The sequence below is a fragment of the Protopterus annectens genome, chromosome 5.part1, assembly GCF_019279795.1.
Source record: "Protopterus annectens isolate FY-2018-M chromosome 5.part1, PAN1.0, whole genome shotgun sequence".
In the NCBI taxonomy this organism is placed as follows: Eukaryota; Metazoa; Chordata; order Ceratodontiformes; family Protopteridae; genus Protopterus; species Protopterus annectens.
Genome location: NC_056736.1, coordinates 286,715,298 through 286,729,945, shown reverse-complemented (window position 1 = coordinate 286,729,945; position 14,648 = coordinate 286,715,298). Strand labels below are relative to the sequence as shown.

Genomic DNA, 14,648 nt, shown 5'->3' with positions numbered 1-14,648 from the left:
CAGAGGGAGGGAGTTTGAAGCAGCCAAAAACGAGACACCACGGATCTAATGTTGTAGTAAATACACAACTTTCATATCCAACATGTGGGACAGAATATCAAGATGTCAGCTCGTTAGTATCAGGGAAGGACATTCCTGAGTATGCTGGAGCCAAAAGATGAGCATGATCTTGACTCTTCATCTAACTTACAGATGGGCACATATGTGTGTACAGTTGCCCAGGTAGCTGCTGCACAAATATCAACTGATAATCCTCGACTGAAGGGTGTAACAGTAGAAACTGGTCTTGTTGAGTGTGCCTTACATTTACATGCTAAATGCAAGTTTTTTTCTATGATATACAAATGAGATACTATCTGAAAAACATCTGGTTAGAGTTAGTTTAGAAAGTGCCTTTCTTAATTTTAGCCTAGCAAAGGAAATGAACAATTGGTCGTCTTTTCTAAAGTCCTCTGTCCTGTGAATATAGACTCGTTCTGTGAACATCTAACAAGTGAAGGAGGTATTTTCCCTTGTCACATTATCTTATAAAGAACATTGGGAGATGTATAGATTGATTTAGACACGTATCAGATGCCACCTTAGAGATAAAAGATGCATTAGTTCTGAGACAAACCCTTTCCTTGTGAAAAAACAGATATGGGAGCTTTGATCAAAGGGCTTGTAATTCAGAGATTCATCTGGCTGATGTTAGTGTGACTAGAAAGACAGTTCTCCAAGACAGAAATTTTAAATCCACCTTATTATCAGGGTCAAAGGGGGGTTCAGTCAGAGCTTGTAATAGAATGGTAATTCCACATGGAGGTCCTGGGTCCTTAATGTGAGGTCTAAACAGAAATGTACCCTCAAGAAAGACTTTTGAGATCTTAAGGGATTCAACAGACATATCAACACCAACATGGAAACTGGAAACAGTTGCCAATTAAATCTTGATGGATGCAAAATGGGAGCCTTTGTTAAACAGATCAACCAGAAATTCAAGTATGGATGGTATTGGTGCTAAAAAGGGGTCTAGCCCCTTGGCAAAGGCCCAAATTGAAAACCTCTTCCATTTATTGTGATCAACTTTCCTAGTAGATAGTTTCTGAGAAGCAGACAGAATGTTGACTACTGCAGGTGGAAGCCTGGCATCTCTGGCTATAGTTAAAATTGGAGGTGCCACACGGTTAACTTCATGGATATCTGATTCAGAGGAGGCAGTCCAGAGGGGTGAGACAGAAGACTTGGATAATGATCCAACATCCACAGCGGATATACTAGAAGAGGCCACAAAGAAGGGGAACCAAGTCTGTTGGGGCCAAAAGGGTGCAATGAGGTTAACCCTGCCCTTGCACTGTCTGACTTTTCTGTATGAACTTGCTCATTAGGGTTAATGGGGGAAAGGCATACAAGAGGACTGAGAGACAAACATGGACTACAGCATCCCTTTGTGACTCTTCCTGTGGGGAAATCCGGGAGCAGTACCTACTGAATTTTTTTGTTTAGATATGAGGCAAAGAGGTGGCAGCCAAAGTGATCCCAGCGACAGAAAAATTGCTTCTGCCACTGCAGGGTTGAGGGATCACTTGTGAGGTATTAGTGGAATTTTGTCAAATTGTCTGTAAGTACACTGGAGATCCCCTGATGTCATCACAATCCTTTCTAATACCAACGTACATCTCCCACTGCCAAACCCTCATGGCTTTCTGACAAAAAGGATAAGAATGGGTTCCTTCTTGTTTGTTGATGAAATATGTAGGGGCATTGTAAGTTTTTGTCTGTAACATTTTATTCACTGTAGTGTTTATTTTGTTCAAATAAAACTGGTAATGTTTAATTAGTGCATAATAAATGTTTTTAATATTTGTCACTAGATGACAGTGTTTTATTGTTTAAGGAAACTATTTGAAGAGGGAGTGCTGAATCTGATGAAGGTCACACTACAGGAGTGAGGGAAAGCTCTTATACTTTAACATTTCACTAGTTTCTGGTGCCTACAAGTGTGTTTTTGTTTTACCAAGTTTTGTAGGTAGATTTTGTTGGTTTGTTTGTTGACATACCATACAACAGTCATGTCTGTTTGAATGGATATCACACGCTTGGGGAGTAAGTCCTTAAATGCCTGCAATACTAGAACCACTCATCTACAAGATATAGATGGGAAGACTGACTATGTACCTTGGGACCATTTTCCCTTGGAAATATCACCCCTACAACCTAGAAGGGATGATTTTCCCCTTGGAAATATCACCCCTCCACCCTAGAAGGGATGTTTCTGTGGCCACCGTTGCTGTAGCAGGATCCATCTGGAAAGGACGACCCTTTGTCGTCAATGGGGAAGTTATCTACCAAGCTATGTGGTTTCTGAAGACTTCTGTAATCTGAGGATAACCTTGCCCTTGCACTCTCTGGCTTGCATGTAGAGGTTGGATGGACTGTGTCCACTGTACTTGATAAGGTCCACTGTAGTACTCTCATGAAATATCCTGTTAGAAAAATCATAAATGGCATGAGACCTAAGAGAAGCAGATCAACCTTGCTGGTGGTTTTGGGTATTGAAGAACATGTTGGGTTTTCAGGCAAAGTGATAGGACTCTGGTCTGGAGAAGGTGGACTATCTGAAGTTTTGTGTTTAGGTGTTATCCTATGAACTCTTTGGCTTGTGTCAGAGTCAACTGACATTTTGAAAGGGTTAATTCAATTCCTAGATTCTCAAGCAACTCTTGTGCATGGTCCTGGTGTTTCAGAAGGAGATGCAAGTGGGACCAATGAGAAACCAGTCATCTAGATATGGGAAGACCTGGATCCCTTGAAAGTACAGGTGCACTGCTACTGCTGCCGTGATCCTGGTAAACACCTTAGGGGCTCTGGTGAGACTGAATGGCGGAGCTCAGAATTGGAAAGGAGTGTCTCCCAGCCAAAACTGGTGCTATTTCCTGGAGTGCTTTGCTATTTTGATGTTACAGTAAGCATCCTGGAGATCTACACAGCACATCCAATCGTCCTCTCAGTAGAGGCAAAGTGGACTGCACTGTGACCATCCTAAACTTTGTCTGTTTTACAAACTGGTTTAAGTGACTTGGATCCAAAACGGGTCTGAGGCCCTTAGTTTTCTCTGGCACTAAAAGGAATCTAGAATAAACTCCTGATTCTAACTGGTTGCAGGGAACCTGCTGGGTGATTTTTTTTCTAGCAGCTTTGAAATTTCCATGTCTGTTAAGTCTCACTGATTGGGTGGAAAATTGGGGACTTTCTTTTTCTTCTGAGGTTAAGGGAAAAAGGGAATAGAGTAACCTCTGGATATTATCCTTTGCACCCTTGAAGCCGATATTGTCTTTGCCAAGCTTGAGGGTATCAGCAGAGACACCCACAAATGCCCCCAGAACGCAGCATTCAGGCAACCCATTCAGAGGTGATGAATGGCTTTCTCCAAAAAGGAACACTGACGGCCTTGATTTTGCAGTCCACCTCTGCCTCCTGGGCATTGTCCATTAAAATTACCTGCCCACTGCCATGGAAAGTTTTTTCACCATGGAAGTCATGCAAACAACTCTGATTTGTGGAACAACATCTCCTTCCCTGATCTCTGGTTTCTAGAGAATGTTCTTTGAGGGGTGGAGAAGCGTACTCCCCTTGCAGCAGAAATCTTGTTGTCCGGTTGATACCTGATAAATGTATCACCAAATAAGGTGGAGCCATCACAGTAGGCATTAATGAAGGATGTCTTAAAGCCTTCTGCAAAATTACAGTCACATCCAGGCATGTTAAGTGCATGGTGATACCAGTGCCTGCTGCTCTGGCTGTGCCATCAGCTGCATTTGATAGACTCATGACCACATAAGAAGATGACTGCAGGGTGAAAAGGTGGGTGTCCACTGTCTTCTGAACATCTGGTGTCAATACCCCTGAGAGGGACTAGGAGATTTCCTTTATCAAGTCTCTCTGGTATCTTGTAAGGTGAGCAAGATAGTTCAGCAAACTAAGGGCAAAAGACACTGATAGGCAAGTCTGTTTTCCATATCTATCCATCGCCCTTGTCACTCTATTAGGTGGATAAACAGAACAGCTTTCTTCGGACAGCTCTTTTGTAGTGTCTGCTGCCACCACCATAGCATCTACAGGGGACCCTTATTCCAGTGATTCTTATCAGTCAAGGCAGACAATATGCAATCGACCTTTTTTTTGTATGCGCTACACACATATGGATCCTTCCATGTCAATTGAGCCATTAGGTCTATAAGGGGATCAATGGGTGGTACCATTGAGGACGAAGTTGGTCTGGAACCAAAAGCCTCCAAGAGTACAGACAAATCCAGAGAAAGGTCTTGTGATGTCTATCCCCCTTCTTTTACATTAATTCTAGAATGTCTCCAAAGAATGCAGCTTCAGAGAGGGAACAAGGGAAGACCTGTCCTTCCTCTAACTCAGTATCTTCTGTGAATGACTCGGGTAATGAGTTAAAATATTTTCATTTGCGTGTGTATTTCGGGAACACCTTCTTGGGGTTCAGCAGAAGGGTCAGAATCAGATAACTGACAAAACAGATTTCCTCAGAAGCCCCTGGTGCCAAATGTCCCTGTACGACTGAATGAAGAAAAGCACCAGATGGCAAGTGGGGTTTGATTGGAACCGAAATAGTAGTACTGGTCTTATCTTTAGAAGAAGCCAAAACCCTTTAGTATGCTTTAAAGGTAAGGGCTACTACTGGTGCCGATGATTTCTACTCTCCTAAGAGGAAAAATAAATCTTGGCACCAACAAGCCTCAGTTCTAAAGCGAATCTTGATCCTGAGCCATCTACAGCCAAATCCCTGAGGGGAGGAGACAGTCCCAAGAATCTCAGTGTCAAATCACTCCACTGAAGCTCAGCTCCAAAGCGTAGGATCCGAGTCTCATCTTGATCAACAGAATTGGAATTGAGATATACTAGGACACAGTCAGGGTCGAAGAAACCAGAAGCTCCGGTGTTAACAAAAACTATGGTTTCAACTGGTTCCGATCAACCCGAAGCAAAATATTGGATTGGTGCGAATTCTTGCATGGGGGGATTAAGATAGCCAGCAGTTGGCACCTTCCCAGGGTATGGTACTGGGATAACTCCAAGCTGTAGCTGCATCCTCAAAAATGTCATCACATCCTGACAACGTCCATCACTAATGCTTCTAGAAGACCAACAGGATGATGCCACTAATGGAGGTCAAGAGTATCTGCTCTCCTGATGCACAGGTGAATGAAGTCTTGAAGTCACTGTCTCCGGTGAAAAGCTTGCTCATAGAGGAGTCTGAGGCAAGGGGTAGTCAGTTCCATTTTTTTTTTGGAATCTTTGAATCAGGATCGACGAACACTGTCCATTCCGGAGATCTCTTCTTTGCAGATAAAAGTTGGGACAAGGAGAAAAAAAGGAAAGGATTAAATTTAGACATCCCTCTCTTTCCTGGTAGAGGAAGAAGAAAGTGAAGGAGTAGCCTCTGTCTGAGCTAGAAGGAACCCCTTAAACTAATTTGTCTCATCATGTCTGAAGGGACCTGGCACTAAAGGCCGCACAAAACTGGCAGTTTGCATCTAGCTGAATGGCACCAAGACAATATATACACACAGTGTGGATCCTGAGGGGGCAACTTGTGACCACACACTGAAAATTTTCTAAAGCTTGATGCTTCTGCCATCCTAAAAGCTGAAAAGGAGAAACTAGCACAAAGGTAAGATACAGCAAAAAAAAAAAAACACTAAAGACTAAGTTATCTGTATTAGCTGGAATATTCTAGTATGAAAGGCCCAGAATTACTGGAAAAAGGTAAAACTATAAGGGATGAAAGCTACTTACTATTAATATTCTCTAAATATATATACATGGATTCACTTCATAACATTGAAATATCAAAATACTGAAACTGAAAATACTGAAACCAAAATACTGAAATCTCAAAACACTGAATACTCAAAATACTGAGACTCAAAATACTGAAAACACATATGCGTAAACTCAGCTTAAACAACATAAATCATAACAATTTCTACCAAATATATGCAGGGGGGCAAGCCCCCCTGCACCCCCTGCTAATTAAATATATCAACTCCAAGATTGCACATAGTGTAGTTAAGTGCAATCTTGGACTAGATATATATAATTAGCAGGGGTAGTGCAGGGGCTTGCCCCCCTGCATATATTTGGTAGAAATTGTTATGATTTATGTTTAAGCTGAGTTTACGCATAATATGTGTTTTCAGTATTTTGAGCTTTCAGTATTTTGGTCTTCAGTATTATGAAGTTTTGTCATTTTCAGTATTTTGAAGTTTCAGTGTTATGAAGTGAATCCATATACATATATACATATATATATATATATTTTTTTTTTTTAAACTATTACTGCAACAATAGACTACAAGGAAAAAATACCTAGTGAGTTAAAGGAAAAAAACTCTCAGGGTAGGAGCATAGCTAACCAAGAAAAACTTTGTATAATTAGAGAATTGCACATCTAAACTGAGTGGCAAACGAGATCGGGGTACCTAAAGATCAATCTACGGAATTACTGGTAGGGGAGAAGTCAGAGCTCTAGAATTGGTACGCTCGAGATCAGATCCCATCGGATATGACAACCCACATGTTTGAATGGACAAAAATAATAAACTGGATCAATACATGAATAATGCTACGTTGTAGGGATGAAATTTATGGGAAGGCAGGAAATGAGAAAGCTGGATAATGCTGGTGTGACTAAAAATTGATAAGAAAATATATGTATACTGCACAAAAATTAGCAAAATAAATATTGTTTTCTTCATTGTTACTGTATATGAATTTGTCACTTTTTAGCAATGTCATATTTTATAAAGATGCTTAAAAAATATAGTCTTCCATGTGCCAGGACTATGGGAAGGTCTTCAAGTTTCTCCAGAGCCTTTTTTACCTAGTAGGACTGGAAAGGGAACAGTTTACATGAATACTTGAGAGTACAAAATCTTAAAAGTGGAAGAGGAGGACGCACTCTTGCGATACCTGTCAAAGCTTTAGAAAAATGCTGTCATTGTGGGAACCTATGCTGAATTGAGGAGTACAAAAACTGAATCAGCAACAGTATACCTAAGAAATTTGTTATACACTAAAGCTCTAGAAAAGGATTTCTGCTTTTTTGTGTCTAAGGGACAAAGTCACTCTAGGCTTCACAAAACTGCAGTTCAGATTCTGGGCTCCACAGAAAAGATAACACAGGAGTCCTCAGTTCTTACCCCACCCAAAACACAGCCAAATATACCAGCTCCATGGTACAGAGGTATAAAGTCCAGACAGGCCACCCAAGTTCAATTTTAGTGGCTTTGCTGCCTGTGGGAGCTGGCTATGAAGAATGGGAGTGAGTGGCCACTGCTGGGTCTCCTATCCTGGTGAAGGAAGACAGCTCTGGCTAGCCACAAGGGGTAACACCAAGTAGGATGGCTAGGTGTTACATGGAATCAGAACCTACAGACCCCACAATGACAGCACTCACAACTTATAAGCAGAGGGGAACTTAGCGTGAAATGACACTTCCCTCTGTGGAGATAGCAACTGCAGAACTTGAAAGAGCTGCCAAGAGGGGAGGGGATGCTCTCAGTGGGAGAGGATAGGTTATCTCTCAGGGTCCTGCAAGATGACCCACTTCCTAAAACCTATCTCTTACTAAGAAACAGGGGACATGCTTTCTCTTGGGATACAGCAATAGCAGAGGTCAGAAGAGCTACCGAGAGAGCACGGGATGCTCCACAGGGGGAAAGGTAGGCCCTCTCACAAGACTAGCAAAATGGTCCATTCATTACTATGCAACTCTCAATAAGAAACAAAGGGCCAACTAGGATTCTTAAGGATGAACAAATGGGCTGTAGGGCTCTTGCCTCAACCAGGAAGAGCCACTTCCCAATCCTGGAAAAAAAACTCAGCCAAGTACTTAGGAGGGAGGACAGAGGTACTTCAGGTCATTCCAAGCTGTTCGTCATAAACCTAACAAGTCATTCGCAAGTAATTATCCAGTAAGAGGCAGGTGGCAGATGGACTGCTACTTGTCTGTCTCAGTAAGGGTACCCATCAGGATCCTCTGACCCATTATAGAAGATGGGCTGACAATCATCAGCTATCTGTGAGAGTAAGCTTGCAACTAATACTGTTCCTATAGCAGCTAGCCAGTTCACTGTTCACCAATGTTCTTCAGTAAATGGTCTCCCTATCTGGTTTACAGTTCTCCAAGTCTTTACTAGTGAAGCATATCAGGTTCTTAATGAGTTTCAGAAAGTCAAGAGGAGATGACAGTCTTTAAAGCCACATCAAATCTGCCACATGATTTTTTTCTTGCTAAATCATAAAACTTACTCCTCTTGAAGGTCAGACATACTACACTGCTCAGGTCACACATACCTTCCTGTGCACAGTACATGATCTATGATCCTTCAGAGAACATTGCCTTGCCCTGCAGCTCTCCTGCATAATTTCATTACCAGAGAATGATACTGCTGGGTTGAAACCCTCACCCTTTCCTTTCTGGAGCATAAAAAACTGGCTTAAGTTCACTCAACCATATCAACCCAACCAACCCTTTGGATTCCCAAGTCACTAATCAATCCCATGTGAACAGCACCACAGATGGACACACTGTTCCTCAGCCAAAATGCTGACCAAAGTAGATGAATAATTCCATTACTTATTTATAAACAGTCTAAAACAATGAGTGAGAAGGTCACTGAAAAAACAATCAGTAAAAACAAAATGAAAACTCCAGCAAAGCTATAACTTCCAATAAGTGACCTCCCAAACCTCTTGTGTCAGAGGCACATGGGATATATGCAAATGATCCTTATGAACATCAAGTGTTTCAGCTAATTGGCAATTCCGACTGCCCATGACTTGTTTCGTCATTTTAATGGACAATTTTAGGCCAATAAAGCCAAACCCCACTAGCTGTGGATATGCATATTTCGGCCTTATGACCTCATCAGCATTCATAGCCACAGCTAGTGGGGTTTGGCTTTATTGGCCTGAAATTATCCATTAAAACGACAAAACAAGTCATGGGCATTCAGAATTGTCAATTAGCTGAAACAGCTGATGTTCATAAGGATCATTTGCATACATCCCATGTGCCTCTGACATAAGAGGTTTGGGAGGTCACTTATTGGAAGTTCTAGCTTTGCTGTAGTTTTCATTTTGTACAGCGGTAACGTTGTTGCCTCACAGCAAGAGATTCTCCTGTTCGATTCTCGGCTGGAGTGCCTTCTGTGTGGAGTCTACATGTCCTCCCCGTGGTCGAGTGGCCTTCGAAAGACATGTGTGAATGGGCGTGGGGCTGGCAGCTTGGCACCATAAAAATCTACTGCCAATCATTTGCGGACTAGAGTTCCGCTGTGACGACCCCTAACCGGGAAAAGCCGAAAAGACAAACAAACAGTGGAAACAGAATAAAAATGGAGGGTGTGTCTTTATATTCTGGTCAATGACACAAAGACAAATAATTAAATGAAAAGTCATCACCTCAAGAACATTGTTTTTGGATTATAGCAGAAATATGCCCTCTTGGGTGAAAGTACTCATTCATGACAGACTGTCTACTTATTAAGCACACCTCAACGAATGCATCCTTCTACATAGGAAAAAATACACACACACACACACACACACATATATATATATATATATACATATACTACATTTGTTAATAATCATTTTCAGACTTTCATGTAATGAAGCACATAAACAATGCTTGGAATTAGACAGCAGCATGAAATGACATTTTCCCATTCAGTTCAATTCAAAGTAAAACTCAAGTTGCAGATTTAAAGTGGGGTCTTACCATGATTAAATCCCCAGGCTGAATGGTAATCTCATCATGGCTTCTTGCTTCAAATGGATAAAGTGCTCTGTAGTACACAATCTTTACACCCTCATGCTTAGGAGGTGATACAGCAGACTTTTCTAGGAAACAGTAAAGAAAACAATATTTACTTCCATATGTAAATTTACTGAATGTGCATTATCTTTTCAGTGTACAGTGGGCATTGAGTGTAAAACCAGTGGACATCAAACTCCCAGTCTAGACAGGAGTTCCACTGCCTTCCAACCAAGGTGTTCTTTGTAACCTGTAGGCAGTTATCACTGTGTTTGCATCTAGCCTGAAAATAAGCCAGTTGCAGCTGGTCCCTACTACAAGTCAATTCAACGTACACTGTACTGAACTGACAACGATAACTGTAACAATGTCTAACTAGCCACCCATTTTCTCCAAGAACACAGCACTAACATTAAGAAAACCAATGCAATAAGTCTTAGCGGTTTCCAAGTATTTTTACTGTCTAGTTGAAAAGTAACAGTTGCTAAAATATAAAATTAAATTTAGGTCACACTTTCAGGTCTAAATTATTGTTGTACAGTGGGGACTCCCTGCAGATCTTAGGTTGGGTGACAGGGTGAATACTAACTCCACTACATCAAACACATTTGAAAAATTTCCTCCTACAGCAGTATCCCCACACTCACCACCACCACAGGGATGGACAGCTTCCATACACAAATCCACATGCAAGAAATATCCTTAAGTACTATGTACTCTGATGTGCTACAACCAGGAATGTAAAGAAGCAATGACCCATACAAAATCCTCCTTCAGCTGTAAACAACCACAACTACTAAATGGTTGCCCACATGAAAAAGTAGTAGTAATGATCAGGAGATGGTCTGAACTCCAAGATGGCTATGGACTATACCCATCTGACTATTCACAATGCCCTTCTGAGATGTACAATAATAACATAACCTGGAGTGCAAACCTCCTTACACCTTCTACTCTTTACATCTGTTAATTGTAGGGTTTTCATCAACTTCCCCTGATGAATGTTTCTTTCTGTCTTACTTTGAGGCACACACAGTGGCGTAAAGTTAACATTTGCAAGAACTTATTAAAATAGCATACATAAAGATCACATTAGCAACTGTTCACAAGTACAGATAAATGCAACACACCTATCAGACTTTGGCATTAACAGCTTAATTCACCCAACATGCATTCACTTAGAAGAAAGATGATATAAAGTAAAAAAAAAAAAAACTCTGAATTCATGAATGTGGAAAAATTCACAACACCCGAGCAGCAGGAATACAGCTGTAAGAGTACACTCCCCATGAGCATACACACTGCAGAAAAAAATAAAAATCACAGAAATTCTTGTGACTTACCAGGACAGTTGTATTCTTTGTAGTTTGGCTGCTTCACCCCCTGACACAGTTCAACACTGGTCTCATTTCTAACTCAAGATACCAATGATGAACTGCAAGGTTCCAGCACAAATAGAGCTGATATGCATCTTCAAAGCATAAGGAAATGTACTTTATACAGATACATTTTTCTATGTTAACAGTGACTAAAGTGCTATGCAGTAACAACTGCCTTCACTAAACTAAAACGAAAAACTGAAACTGCCGTCACTGCTAGCACTTCCAAGATGACTGCACACTGTTCAGTGGCTTAACTTCAGCTCTTCCAGTGTGAAAACAAAAAGAAGTGTCACTGAAACTATGCTTTGGTAAAAATCATTTGCTGGCTAGTAAATACAATGCCTGGATACCAACAAAAGAAATTTGGAAAACCTGAAAGAAAATCAATCGGAAAAGGTGAAGAACAAACACAGTCAGAGAAGGATTCTGCCGCTGTTCAGCACAAAGCAGTTCAAAGCTTTAGCTTTGGTTCAAGAGACGGCTTCCAGTAGTTTAGAGGAAAAAAGAAATGCAATCTACCCAGAAGTAATGAATATATATGAAACACTGAAGAACGACAGCAACTCAAACAACAAATGGCTGAAAAAAATATAAGAAGCTTTAAACATCATTTCAGATGAACTGACAACTGCAAAAATCAGAGGGTGAAATAAAGAAAAAATTTGCCAAGTATGAGGCTTATCAAGAAGAGCCGATTCTTAAAACTAGAGTAATAAGACAGTGCATGCAAGGAAAACCTGAGATTTTCTCTGCTTACCCAGAGAAACAGGAAGGAACAGACTACTAGTTTTATGAAAGCACAAGCAAGCAACTGGACTAGTATTCTACAGCAGAATTTGTTAAATGAAATGGCAAATCATGAGTATGCCCCTAACCTGGCCATGAGAAAGCAAAGACCTATAATTAGAGTAAAGGTACAATCATACCAGCAGAAAGATTTAACCCTGGAAAAACAGTGGCAGAAAGAAAAATCATTGAAGTTGGTGACAGCAGAGTGCTTGTGGAAAACGATTATCCATTGTACACCAGCAGAAGAGAAGCAAATTCATGCTTGCAATCAGAGAATGTTAAGAGGCTGGTGTGAGATTCAAGATGCTGTATTCAGCTGTCTTTACTGCATTTTTCCTACAGTATCAAAGATGTGATGCACTACAGGCTAAGGAAGAAACACATATAAACAAAAGTGAGCCAGCAAACAGAAGTCGACTCTGCTTCTCATTCTTCTAACAGCAAACTTTAGAGTCTCTGCCAGTGAAACATTTCCAATGTTCCACAGGAAAATGCTTGAAAGACAGAAAAAAGCACAGGAATTGACTAGAAGAATCAGACATACCTTGGACTTGAACCTGAGTCTGGCATTGAGAGATGAAGATTAACAAGACGACAATGTGCAACACTGAAATTAGCTAATAAATGGTAGACTATAAAGCAATCAATCACATTTGCAAAATATGGCTTTGCAAAAAAGAGTGGCTGAAAATTACTGGATTTTTGTTGCCTTTATTAAACTTGCAGGTAGACTGTAAAGAATATCCCCCAGTTTATGTCATTAATGTTTGCGACACTAAAAGGAAAAAAAGTAATGCAATAGGATTCAATAACGCCTACATTAAGTGTACACTGTTCTGAGAGAACACACAACAGACATAATTCACGCCTTCTTCCTCCTAATTTTAGGTTTCCTACTGATATTCTTGCAGCTTTAAATATTGACAGCAATTCAAAGGTTGTCACAAAGTGTAGACTACATGTACACAGTGTAATCTTTGAGTGATTAGAAAGCACAACAAATGTGATAAGAATGTTCTTCAACACATACCATTTTGCACTTAGTGTAGGCTTTACTGAATATGGCCCATGAAGTAAAGCACTTAGTTCTTAACAGTATTTGTACAAAACATTTCATGACCTAAAATGCATGTTATACAAGTTAAGCAGTTTTGTATAGTGTGTGTAGACAGTATTTTAAATGTGTGTGTGTGTGTGTGGGGGGGGGTGTCTTCAGTAACTGTTGCATGTGTTAAAGATATTAAAGTCAGCATGTAGTTTTTTGTTGTAAGAAATACAATATAATGAGAACAAACACTGGACAAAAGCAAGTTTAATGTCAATACTCTGACTTCCGAGGTGGGGATGGGGTGTAGAAGTGCACATATTATATTCAGTATTAAAATATTTATTTTCTCATTTTTACAAGGGTGAATGTATGCCCTTGACCTAAGCTATATATGTTATTTGTAAGAAAGTACACTTTAAAAATAAGACAAAATGACAGCCATGAAAAATATGATAAGCTTGTTTTCCCCCATTAACTTTTCAGTGCAATTCAATATGTCTACAGTTGAAGGCAACACATTCTGTTGAGTAAAATTTATAAAGATTCATTGCTGAATACTTTTCCATGGAGACTGTCTGCAAGCGCAAGCAATTAATCTTGAGAGTTCTGAGCATTCTTTGCCAAGGGAAATGCAAACTGTAAACATACAATTAACAAGTTAAGTGAAAAACATTAAGTTTGAAGTTATGGGAAGTGAATAAGACAGCAGCCTCACTAGCTGCCTCAGTACTTTAATGCATTAAATAATACACTGGACAACTTAGATTTATTTAAAGATAGCCACTGTGCTTTTTCTTTGGGATAAACATTAATGTTTTCTGATAGCATACATGCCAATTTAATATCTGGGAGGGGAATAGAGATAAGAAAAGAACAGACAACAATCAGTGTAAGTGGGAACATGGGCTGTGGCATGTACTTTAGCATAGATAACTTTAATTTTAGGTTAGGTAATGCCTGTGGGTACAACTGTCTATTTGGGACAAGTGTTCCTATTTGGAGGGTTAAAACTGATTGAATGTGTACATAGTTTTATGTGTTTTTTTTCTAAGTTAAAAGGGATGGTGCTTTGAAAATGTATTTTTGTTTTAATGAAAATCCTCAAACAAAAACTGAAGTCTTGAAAAATGTGAGACAGGTACAAATGGATATGACAAAAAATTATATAAAAGATAAGTCTGTCAAACATTAGTATGTGCACATAACACAAGTTGGAAATATATATTTAAACAACTGTCAAGTATAACAACGGGGTGGAGATCACAGCTTTTTATCACAATGGTTACACTATTCTTATTATCTTGGAACATAAGTGGCTTTACAGATGTAGACAAAAAGGAAAGCAATTATATTTAGAAATGCAGAGTGCAAATAGCAATGCTGCAGGAGACACATTTGGAAAGAAATGGGCATGTGAATTTGACAAAAAGAATTTCAGGATGGATATTCAGCTGAACTATTAGGGACAAAGGAAAAGAGGAGTTACTATATTAATTGCCAGAGGGACTCCAACAGTAATATAAGAAGAAAAAAACACAATAATGATAGATTTGTGTTAATAAGGGGCTACTGGCAAGGGTTTTGGCATGCTATCAACTCA

The 14,648-nt window shown here is 39.9% G+C and overlaps 1 protein-coding gene across 1 annotated transcript in view; it reads right to left on the bottom strand.

Annotated features, from left to right (window-relative positions):
- Window positions 1-14,648, bottom strand: part of ITSN1 (intersectin 1) — a 2,682,533-nt gene that overhangs the window by 1,598,099 nt on the left and 1,069,786 nt on the right. The window contains exon 16 of the mRNA XM_044072770.1: window positions 9,794-9,915. Within this exon, the coding sequence (XP_043928705.1) occupies window positions 9,794-9,915 (122 nt within the window). The remainder of the gene's footprint in view (window positions 1-9,793; window positions 9,916-14,648) is intronic.